General features: G+C 36.8%; 1 protein-coding gene across 1 annotated transcript in view; it reads right to left on the bottom strand.

The window, feature by feature from the left end:
- Positions 1-9,221: 9,221 nt before the first annotated feature.
- Positions 9,222-12,713, bottom strand: part of LOC107459105 (sugar transport protein 5) — an 11,364-nt gene continuing 7,872 nt past the window's right edge. Inside the window, exons 3-4 of the mRNA XM_016077317.3 lie at positions 11,545-12,171; positions 9,222-10,210 (exon numbers count right to left, since the gene is read on the bottom strand). Coding sequence (XP_015932803.3) covers positions 9,779-10,210; positions 11,545-12,171 — 1,059 coding nt within the window. The 3' untranslated portion in view covers positions 9,222-9,778. The remainder of the gene's footprint in view (positions 10,211-11,544; positions 12,172-12,713) is intronic.

Here is a 12,713-nt window from a genome sequence, read left to right as displayed (position 1 = left end):
TAATGCATGCCATGCCATAGAATTTATTTTTAAATCTTGTATGTGGGCTGGGGATAGATATGGAGGTGTTATATAGCACTCCTATTGAGACCTTTTAAGTTCTTATCCCTTCTTTTTCCCATACTATCTTCAGAGGAACATGGCACATCGGATAGAGACGACGCAATGCCCCCGAGGGTAACTTCTAAGTATAACCCCTCGAAGCACGAGTGGATAATTACGACCACTACTACCATGCTCCCAACTATCTACTTAGGTCGAGATTTCGTAGAAGGAGAGTCCCAACTGCCTGTCGTAACCTTCCTAGATACGAACACTTCAGCACCTAAGAAACAGTCACCTAGGGTGGTCTACCTCGAATCAGATCCTAAAATAGAGGAAGAGAAGTTCGGCAGCCCTAGCCAAGAGGAGGACCCAATGGAGAAGGATCCAAAGGAGGAGTTTACCTCTTGCGGAAGTCCAAAGGTGGAGTACGTGTCCTATTCTCCCACCTCAACACCCCGTCAGATCTTAGTTCATCCCACACAACAGAACCGGATCTTCACCCTGTAGAAAAGTGTTGGAAGAGGACTACTAGTATCCTGATTCATGAAAGACTAAAGGGTCCTGACCAAGGACATGATATGACACAAGGACGGGAGTTTCATCGATAAAATTAGTTAGGATGCATTGGGTTTTCGTCATAGTTACTTTTAAGCATTTCTTTTTTTTTTATTAGAACCGTACTCATAGAAATTTTGTTCTATTTGCTCGAACTTGATTGAGTGTGTCCAATTCTGTCTTTTTATTGCTATTTAATTGTTACCCAAAACTTCATGCGTATTTTCCTCCTTCCTTGCATAACGATTGAGTTAATTTACTTTGGGTCAAGGGTGACACCCTATCTAAAGGCCTTCAAGTATAGGATTTAACTTAGGGTATTACATTATTGGTGTCAAAGCAAATTCAATCCTAGGTACCTTGTCTTAGGAGGTATGATTGATAAAAACTTCTCCCTATGGTTATCCATGAACCCAAAAAACTAGTATCGGAAAGAAGCGAAGCTTTTAAGAAAAGGCAGCTGAACCGAGGATCTTCCCCACAGCCATTGCAGAAGAAGGCCTTTCTTGGAAGACCTACAGGAAGACAACCTCAACAGGACACGAATCGCCAGAAACCTTCCACTGATGCCTCACCAAAGACCACCGAACTCAAGGAGTGTGCTTCGTGTGGAAAGCAACATAGGGCTAGGTGCTTTACTGGGCAAAATGTATGCTTCCGATGTTTTTAGTCGGGGCATATTGCCAGGGAATGCCCAGCAGTTCCCCCATCCTCTGCCGATCCACCACAGCATCAGGAGTAAGTCTTTGCCCTCAGCAGCGAGGAAGCCCACGAGTCAGAAGATTGAATCGAGGGTAAGTGCACAATTGATGGAGTTCCTTTAACTATTCTATATGATATTGGTACTTCTCATTCATTCATATCTCTCTCTGCTACTAGTAGAAATAGCTTACCCATGACCAAACTACCTTATGTCCTACTAATGACCACCCTAGCCGATAAGAGTGTCAAAACTCAACAAGTCTGTCAGAGGACTTATATCCTCATTTCAGATAGGTCATACCTTGCTAACTTTGTGTACCTCCCTTTAGTAGGATTAGACATCATCCTAAGAATGGATTGGCTCAATAAAAATTGAGTCTTGTTAGATTATTTTGAGAGAAAAGTCATTTTTCCCCTCAATCCATACAAAACACAAGTGACCTTCTCATTGCTCCCTCAAGACCCTCCAAAGGTACAGGTATAAGGCGAGGATATGCCTTGCTAACTTCAGTGAAAGCAAACTCTAATAAGGATTTGTGTGAGATACCAGTAGTATAAGACTTCTCATATATCTTCCCTAAAGATATACCCTCTTTTCCCCTAAGATGAGAAGTCGAGTTCTCCATAGAATTGGTACCTGGAACAGGGCCAATCTCCATAGCCTCTTACCAGATGGCCCTGTTGGAGCTCACTGAACTGAAGAATCAGCTAGAAGAACTGTTGTAAAATAGATTCATCAGACCAAGCGCCTCTTCCTGGGGAGCTCCAGCACTGTTTGTGAAGAAAAACGATGGCAGTATGTGTTTCTACGTAGACTATAGACAGCTCAACAAAATCACGATGTAGACCAAGTATCCTCTCCCAAGAATAGATGACTTAATGGTCTAACTACAGGGTGCAATGGTGTTCTCTAAGATTGACTTGAGATAAGGGTACCATCAAATAACGATAAGAGAGGAAGACATTCCAAAGACGGCTTTTCGAATAAGATACGACCACTACGAGTTTACAGTGATGTCTTTTGGGCTGACCAATGCTCCCGCCGTCTTTAGGGACTACATGAATAGAATTTTTTAACTTTACCTTGACAGTTTCGTGGTGGTATTCATAGATGATATTTTGATTTTCTCCAAGACGAAAGAAGAACATAAGGAGCACTTGCGTGTAATACTGGGGACCCTTTGAGAGAAAAATTTGTATGCAAAACTATCCAAGTGTGAGTTTTGGATGAAAGAGGTTCAATTTTTTGGACATATGGTTTCTAGCAACAGAATATCAGTAAATCCAAGTAAGATAGACTCTTTACTAAATTAGGAAAGGCCGACATCAGTAACGGAAATAATGAGTTTTTTAGGATTGGCAGGCTACTATAGTAGATTTATAAGAGGGTTTTCCCAACTAGCCCTGCCATTAACTCACCTAACCAGGAAGGACACCCTGTTTGTTTGGACACCAGATTGCGAAAGTAGCTTCCAAGAATTAAAAGATCACTTGACATCTGCCCCAGTGCTAGTCTTACCTAACCTGACATAGCTTTTGAATTTACTGTGATGCCTCAGGACAGAGACTGGGTTGCGTACTAATGCAAGACAAGAAGGTAGTGGAATATGCGTCAAGGCAACGAAAGACCCACGAAGCCAACTATTCAACCCACGACCTTGAACTAGCCATGATAGTATTTACAGTGAAGACATGGAGGTGATCTTCAGAACAAGATTGTGGAAGAAGTCCATAAAGGAGATTTTACCATTCATCCTAGCATGACAAAGATGTACCATGATTTGAAGAAGATGTTCTGGTGGCCAGGGATGAAAAAGGATTTAGCTACCATCGTGAATAAATGTCTGGTTTGTAAGAAGGTAAAAATTGAGTATTAGAAACCATTGGGGGTACTGCAACCCCATGGCATTCTAGAGTGGAAGTGGGAGGACGTATCGATGGACTTCGTCATGGGATTGTCTCGTACTCAAGAGGGATGTGACGCCATATGGGTTATTATAGACCGGCTTACAAAGACCGCCCATTTTTTACCAGCCAAGGCGACCGACTCATTGGAAAGACTAGCCACACTATCAAAGAGATCGTGAGGTTACACGTGATATTATCAACCTTAGTCTCGGACAGAGACCCATGATTTACCTCTAGGTTTTGGAACACGTTGCAAAAGGCATTCGGGACAAGATTGTGCTTAAGCATGTCATACCACCGGCAAATAGATGGACAAACAAAAAGAACCATCCAGACGTTGGAAGACATGTTAAGAGCTTGTGTCCTAGATAGACCTGGGAAGTGGGAGAGCCACCTACCACTGATCGAGTTTGCTTATAACAACAGCTACCATGCTAGCATCGGGATGGCACCATATGAGGCCCTTTACGGACGAAGATGCCAATCTTCTTTATGCTGGTATGGACCAGAAGAGAGAGGTAACTTAGGACCAGAATTAGTAAGACAGACCACAGAAGATATCAAAAGGATAAGGAAAAGAATACGTACCGCCCAAAGTCAACAAAAGAGTTATGCATATCACCAAAGAAAACCCCTCGAGTTTCAGGAGGGTGATCATGTGTTCCTAAAAATCACCCCCACCACCGGGGTAGGAAGGGCTCTTAAGGTGCGAAAATTAAGCCCACAGTACCTGGGTCTATTTTAAATCCTTCGGCGCATAGGAAAGTCAGCGTACCAGCTCGCCCTACCACCGAATCTGTCAAGACTACATAATGTGTTCCATGTGTCTTAACTATGAAAATACCAACAAGATCCAAGCCATGTGATGCAACAAGAGAATGTAACGCTCAAGGACGACCTAAATTTTGAGTACCAGCCATGGAGATTGTAGACAAAAGCGTGAAGTAACTAAGGAACAAGACGATACGACTGGTAAAAGTGGCATGGGTAGGAGTAGTTCCAGGGGACTACACATGGGAAATAGAGGCAGACATGAGACAGAAATTTCCAGACTTGTTTCCATGTAACGATCATGACGAGATTTTCTTTCCTTTCCAATAGTAGAGGATTACTGATAAGACACATAAGCTATCTAATAACCCTCATCGACCAATCTAAGATGTGAAATTTGGGGACAAATTCTTTTTTTTTACGGGGTGATAATGTAACAACCGCCTCACCCCCCTCTTCTAGAAACAAAATTCAATTTAAAATTTGAAAATCAGTTAGGAGTTGGGATTAGAATTTTGAATTATGGATTGGAATCTAACAACCGCCCTTCTTTTGAATTTAAAATGATCCCAACCACACCTACAACCAAAAGTATATAAATAGGGGTACACCAATAGGTAGAAAATCATCCCTCTCAAATACTAATCATCCCCCTCCTCTTTCTACGAAAATATTCTGTATGCAAATACAAGAGTCAACTTCATAGGCAATAAAGAGGCTTTAGAAAAAGAGTAGAAAATTATACTTTTTACTTTTATGTTTGGCATGCATTATGCTTTGTTTTTGTTTTTATTTTTTACCATCTATATTGTCCTTATTATATTATTATGGTTGTGTGTCTTATGGCATTATTCCTCTTCTTCCTTTCCTTTACACGCATACATTATGTTTGTCATCAAAGTTTCTCCTACACATAAATTCATCATTTTTTTTAAAACCTTTTGATCAAGAGTACATGCATATTTGTGTAGTTTCATGATGAATATTATTTCTATAATTGTAACCACTACCTCACAAGCCATTTAAGTCAAGAGTACATGTCTTTTTAATAAATCTTATTATTCAATTATTTAATGCGTCCTATTTCTATTATGAGCATTAATATGATCCTTTAATTTATGTCATTATGTCATTAATATCCCTTTAAAATCAAGAGTATATGCCTTTTAATAAGCTTTGTTCAATTATTTAATATGCCCTATTTTTATTATGTGCATTAATATGATCATTTAATTTATGTCATTATGTTATTAATATTTCTTTAGGTCAAGAGTACATACTCTTTTATAAGCTTTGTTCAATTATTTAATATGTCCTATTTTTATGTGCTTTAATGTGATCTTTTAATTATGCCATTTTGTTACTAATATCTCTTTAATTAGAGAGTACATGCATATCATGTGCCATATAACTATGGTATCATTATCTCACATGTCCCTTTTATCATGATATTTGTCCATCTTTTTGTATTATTTTCTTCTTGTGTAACCCTATTTGTAAACTGAACTGAGGGAATCATCTTTTGGTAAGGGAAGGTGACCCCAAAGATAAGATATCGATATGACCCCTCGGTAAGGGAGGGTGATCGATCGAGATGATCCAAAGAAAGGTGATCGCGAAAACGTTCGAGAAGAGAAGGGGACTCCCATCTTTATACCGGTTTGAACTCAATACCTTCCATAAAAGTTACAAGTTAAGAAAAGAAAAGTATAAAGAAAAGTTTGATTGTAATTATATTTTTAAGCTTATTTTCTTAAGTTAGGATTATGTTGATTTTTCATAAGGTTATGCTAGGTGTACACCAAAATTAGCCATCAAAGTCAGACAGCAGTATAAAATACATGTTAGAATATAAATACACATTGAAAATAAATTAAACTACACATGTATTTATACACAAATACATTGGTAGTTGATTTTAGTGGCTGATTTTGGTGTACAAATAGCACTTCCCTTTTTCATAAGTTATTATCCTTTTTATTTGACTTGCCTATATCAACGTCACATGCTTTTTTTTTGCTTATTATGTTTTAAGTTTTACAAGGAAAGTTCATAATACATGCCATGTCATATAATTTTTTTTTAAATCCTGCATGTGGGTTGGGGATAGATGTGGAGGTGTTACATAGCACTCCTATTAAGACCTTTTAAGTTCTCATCCCTTCTTTTTCCCATACTATCTCCAGAGAAACATGGTACAGTGGATAGAGATGACGATGACGCAGTGCCCCGAGGGTAACTTCTGAGTATGACCCCTCGAAGTACGAGTGGGTTAGTTGTGACCACTACTACCGTCCTCCCAACTATCTACTTAGGTCGAGATTTCGTAGAAGGAGAACCCCAACTGCCTGTCGTAACCTTCGTATATACGAACACTTCAGCATTTAAAAAAAGGTTACCTGAGGTGGTCTACCTTGAATCAGATCCTGAGACAGAGGAAGAAGAGTCCGGTAGCCCTAGCCAGGAGGAGGACCCAATGGAGGAGGATCCAGATGAGGAGTTGACCTCTTGCAAAAGTCCAAAGGTGGAGTACGTGCCCTATTCTCCCGCTTCAGCACAACGTCAAATTTTAGTTCACCCCACACAACGAAACCGGATCTTCACCCCCACAGAGAAGTATTAGAAGAGGACTGCTAGTACCCTGATTCATGAAAGACTGAAGAGTCCTGACCAAAGATAGAATATGACACAAGGACGGGAGTTTCTTTGATGAAATTAGTTAGGATGCATTGAGTTTTCGTCATAGTTACTTTTAAGCATTTTTTTATTAGAACCGTACTCCTAGAAATTTTGTTCTATTTGCTCGAACTTGATTGAGTGTGTCTAATTTCGTCTTTTTATTGGTATTTGATTGTTACCCAAAGTTTCATACGTATTTCCCTCTTTTCTTAAATAACGATTGAGTTAATTTGTTTTGGATCAAAGGTGACATCTTATCTAAAGGCCTTTAAAGATAGGATTTAACTTAGGTGTTATATAAACAACTTGCTTGAAAGGTCAGAAGCACTTGTCTTAGTTAATGTGACATTTATAGGTGAATGTTTAATATTACTAATGCCAATTGATTGAGTAAAAACATATCGGTATGTTAGTGGCCGAATCAGATTTTTTTAGAGGCACATAGCATAAGTCATGCATTCGGTTATATTTCAGTTTGTTAATTTAGTTTGTGTTTGTGCAGTAAATTGATTACAAATAGAATCTTTAGTCATTCTAGATGAAATAGTATTAGAATTAGAAATGCTATCAGGACAAGAAACAGGATTCATGCAATCATTGAAATTTCCATTTATTGATAAGGGTTGAATCTGACTAGTACAAATTGACTTATTAGAAAGGAAATTTAAGGGCATGCTAGAGCTATTATTAACGGAACTAGATTTTGTTGAGGTGCAATTAACAGAATATGAAGAACCAGGTGGTAAATTTCTGGGACACTTGAATTCTCAAAAACATACATGCTATCCTTATTCCTTAGTAATTCCAGGAGAAGTTCTCGAGACACCTAATCATGTTTTACAATGCTTAGGCCAAAATTTAAAAATACACAATTGTCCTCTAATTTTGACACACTTAATAAGTTTTAAGTAATTTGAGGAACACATAGAAGATTAAGCAATTTATATTGGACATTATTTTTATCAAGTAAGCAAGAAACTTCAGAATTTTGAATAGAAATACCTGTGCCGTTATCTATATAAAGAGCTGATCTTGATCATGATTGATGTGTGAGGAGGAAAGGATATTATTCGAATCATTAGTCACGTGGTGACTCGCTCCAGATTCTGCAAACCAAGAAGCTTCACTACTAGAAGAGGGTCTTGTGAAGAATGCTCGTGGTTGGTGGAAAGAGGAGGATGGTGGTGGCGGGATGATGTTTGAGTTGGGATTTGAGTTGGTTGTGTGGAAGAAGAACTTGAACCATGCTGGAATTGTTGATCGAAGCACAAATAACAATTGCAAGCTACGTGGCCGTTTCGGCCACATGATTACTCCATGAAAATCTACCACCTCTCTGAAATCTTCCTCCTCTTCCTCTCCTTACTAAGCCACCACGTCTAGAATTTGTGAAGAAAGACTGAGAGATTTGCAGTGGCAACTCCTTGTGAGAGGTTCTTGAACCTCACTAGTATGTCCTCATAAGCAAGAAGAAAGGCCTCAGCCTCAATCGCAGATAACGTTCCTAATCTTGACATGATGGAGGTGATGTATCCACTGTACTCTTCAGTCAATCTATCCAAAATCGCCTAAGTGCGATCATCTTCTTGTAATTGGTAACCAATTGCAACAAGTTTCCGAATTTTCGCAAGATAATCAGTGATTGTACCAGTTTTCTAGATACATTTGAGCTGCGACTTTAGCCTTTGGACACACATTTTAGAGGTTACAGAGAAGTAATTCAAAATTGTAGACCAAGCATCACAAAATTTGTTGCAATGAAGAATCTATTTTGGAAGTTCGTGGACTAGAAGCAAGGAGGCAAGTGGTGAGAGCTAAAATCAATCTGCCCCCATTCTTTGTATTTTTCTGATTCTTGGAGCGTTTCAGGTGTGGAGGTCGTGGTTGAAGGCTCCGTCACTTTGGCAGCTGTATCTGTGGTGGATTTTGAAGATTGTTCGAACTGTGGTGGCGCTATTGATCCATCTAAGTGATCTTTCATGCCCAATGTTTGAATTATTAGCCATGCTTGATGTTTCCAGGTGTTGTAGTTTGCATCATTTAGCTTTTCTGCAAATGGCACTAATGCTGATTTGGTGTTGTCAGCTTCTCCAGAGGGAATGAACGTCATTGTTGTAGAACGAAAAAAAGAAAAACATAGGTTTTAAGAAGAGGCTCTTGATACTATTTTAATTACTGTAACAGACAGAGAAAACAGAGAAAAAGAGAGAAGAAAACTGAAATGAATATATGATTCATTTTTTTTAACACTAACAGCATACAATATATAAAGCTGCAGATTATATCAAACTAACTAACCAGCTTCACTCTTATTATCTAACAAGAGATTTTACCTTACCCTATAACAATTAGAATTTAGAGTCTTGACAATTTTTTTAGTTGTTCTACGTCATTTCTTTATAAAACTGAGAACAGAGCATATGATTATGGAAAGACTGAGGCCCACAAAGCAGAGATTGTGACTGCTAAGGAGGGTGCAGGTTTCATTTGGTATACGCTAAGGTTTTATGATTATTTAGAAGATACATTGGACCTCTAATACACTAGTAATGGTGTCTTTATCACTGCTGCCTGAATGCTTTTAGTCATTTCAGAGTTAGATACTCCTCAAAGCTTTATTGCCAAACAACATACATCTTGTGGGAAAATCTTTGCTAGATGCATGTTGCTCCTTATTAGCTCATCAGGATACTCTTGTTCGAATAAATTCAAATTTTCAATAAAAGGGAAATAAAACATATACACAAGACTTCTGAAGGTACAAATACATACAATAAAAGGGCAACCCAATGGGAGTTTTATTCTCTGTTCTTTCTATGAGACCGTACTGTTTACTCTCCAAATCTCGAGAGCTTAGATTCCCGTCCTATCCTTACCTTTGCCAAAAAGAATAAGACAAAAAAATTATAAAAGACACAAACTATCAATTTAAGAAATTTCTTTGGTGATGAGTACAATTTGATGAAGAATGAAGATTTTTATAAAATTTTTAAAGAATATATACAATGCAAATGATAAAATTTTTGTTTGGAACTTCTTTTACTAAAAGAAGCCATCTTTATTTTTCACCAAAATTGTATTCTTTACAGTAGCATTACCCTGCAATTCATGGAAGATTTTATTGATCAACTTGTGGTTCAACAACGAACCGACGCCAATACCAATGTTTTCCCCATATGATATACATGGAATCCAACGGAATCCCCTTGGTCTCAGGCATGAACAGAATAATGAAGATAGTAATCAGTGCAATCCAAGCCGCATAGAACAGGAACGTCCCAAACTTAAAGTGACAAAGCATTCTCAAGAACGTTTGGGACAAAACAAAGACCGTTAATAACTGAACTGCAACGGCAATGCTTTGGCCAGGAGACCTGATCTTTAAGGGGAAGATCTCACTAGGAATCAGCCAGCAGAGGGGGCCCCATGACCAACCGAATCCTGCGGCGTAGAAGCAGAGCAGCACCAATATGAGTATAGTGTTCCCCTTCGAAATGCTTTCTGTGCCTTCAACGCCACTCACTAGTGCTAACACCACAGCCACTGCAGTCTTCACAACCATATGACATACAATCATCATAAATATGTGACATGCGTATAAGTTATGCTATCAATTTTAACATTAATAACCGTCATACGAACTATAACAGATGAAGCCTCATGGTTTTGAGCAAGTGTAAAGCGAAAATTACTTTATTTACGTCTTATTCACAAAGAGAGGAGAGAGAGTATAGAAAATCAATTTTCAGTTGAATAAAATTAGCCAACTTTTTTTTATTTCTAAAAATGTTTATTTTGCGGAGAATTCAGGATCTAGGACTTATAGTTTATAATTTAAAATTTAAAATTTAACATAAATAAAATAATTTTAAAATAATTAACTGATATTAATTGAAAAAACGTTAGTTTTTCTAGGACAACTTTTAATTTAATACTTAAGAAATATTTTTAAAGGATCAACCTAAATTGTGTGCATTTTTATTGGAGAAATACTAGAGGTCTATTAGAATTTATTGTTTGAGCTATTAATTAGTTATTAATTTTTAAAAATATAAGATAAAGTATATTATTTGATCATTAGACTATAAAAAAATTAAACTAAAAAAATTAAATTAATAAATAAATATTAATAAAAAAATAATAAATTCTTATAGTCTTAATATTTTTCTTTTTATTGTGCACCAAAATAACATCAGCTACCATTAGCAGTTTATTATTAAAATATGATCTAACCTCACAATCCCATTAATTAGAATAGAAAAATACGGAATCTACTCTACCTATTTGAATACAAGTGGCTAATAAATTGGTGAAATTGGATATGTAGTATGTTTATAATTTTGGGTTTAGCTAATAATGTGTTTTTAGAGTATAAATTAAGATTATTATTAATAAAAAATTTTAAATATTTTATTTTAATAAATACATAACAATTGTATTGAAAATTAAATTTTGCACAATTTTTTATAATAAATTTTTTTATTAATAACTTTAACATGTACTTTAAAAAAAAATTAGTTAAATCCTATAATTTTATGCATTATAGTAATGTTGATGGAGAAACTAATTTGAACTAGTTGAGTGATCAATTCACTCGTTTGTTTAAACAAGGGTTAGAAATTTAAATTTAATTTTATGTATGCATGCAACAATCCATTAACAATTATCTTCATATGAAGTGCATGACAAAAAAAAAATAATTTTAACATATTTGATTAAGTTATAATTAAGAGTCTTTAACTATCAAATTTATATACAAACAATTGCATATGAGTTTTCAACTTAGAGGAAGGTGCATATGTAGTGGGTATGGTTAATTATTACGAGTATTTGAAAGACAAAAGATACATGTTTGTATATCAAAAGGCTTAAAGATTTGCTTACCATGCAGAGAAGCATTTGAATACCACCAGCAATGAACAAGAATCTTCGACCAAATCGATCAACAATGGAAGCAGACACCAGTATGGAACCAAGGTTGACGAGTCCCAATATAACAGCTGAAAGCAAAGCGGAGCGGTTACCAAATCCCACAGACTGAAACAAATTAGGCGCGTAGAATGCAACGATATTGATCCCAGTAAGTTGCTGAGACAATGGCACAGCAAAAGCCATAACCAACTGAGGCCGATACTGCCTCTCAAATATGGTTACGAATCTCTCTTGATCCATCATGTCGGTTTTCGAAAACCGAATCAGTTCTTCTAGTTCGGGTCCCACATTTGTTGTGTGGCCTCTTACTTTCTGTAACGCTTGTCGTGCGTGGTCTATTTTGCCACGCTCTACTAAGCTGCTCGGGGTGTCGGGGATGAGGAATGCTCCGATAGTCATGAAGGCGGCTGGGACGGCGGCGAGGCCGAGGGAGAGTCGCCAGCCCCACGAGTGGTTTGCTGTGAAGTAGTTTATAAGGTTCGCGGCCACCACGCCGACTCCGATGAAGAATTGGAAGCCTGTGTTGAAGGCACCTCGCCATTTAGGTGGTGCAATTTCAGACAGGTACACTGGAGTGGCCTTTATTATTTGGTAACATGATGAAGTCATGTCAAAGAAATGGCAGGATATATATACTACTTTGAGGAGTACTATGTATCAACACTTTTGTTAAATTCTGAGCACATTTAACCATAAAAAAGAAATTGAATAATTCTATTTTATTAGATGTAATCTCACACTATTAAAAATATGATAAAATACTAAAAATTATAAAAATCTGCTGACCTCCTAGACTTTTTTATACTACTTTTATTAATGTAACTTTACTTTTTGGAATAAAAATAATTAATAGAAACTAAGAAATAAAATATCTATTTTTTATATTATAAAAAAATTTGTAGTAAAGATATATATATACTAAAAGTGATGTAAATATTATATTTTTTCATTCAAATATTGAAAGTTACTTATTAGAGATGGAGAAAACTTTTTTTATTCAATATTAGTTAATCTTTTAACTCCGCCTATGTTACACTTGCGGTACATAGCCGGTCCCAAGCCCGGATAAAGGAGGAGGGTTGTGTTAGGTCTTCGGCAACCAACGTAAAAATATAGCCGAA

Source organism: Arachis duranensis, chromosome 7 (assembly GCF_000817695.3).
Source record: "Arachis duranensis cultivar V14167 chromosome 7, aradu.V14167.gnm2.J7QH, whole genome shotgun sequence".
NCBI classification, from domain to species: domain Eukaryota; kingdom Viridiplantae; phylum Streptophyta; class Magnoliopsida; order Fabales; family Fabaceae; genus Arachis; species Arachis duranensis.
The sequence above is the reverse complement of the archived record's forward strand: the minus strand, read 5'-3'. Positions and strand labels throughout refer to the sequence as shown.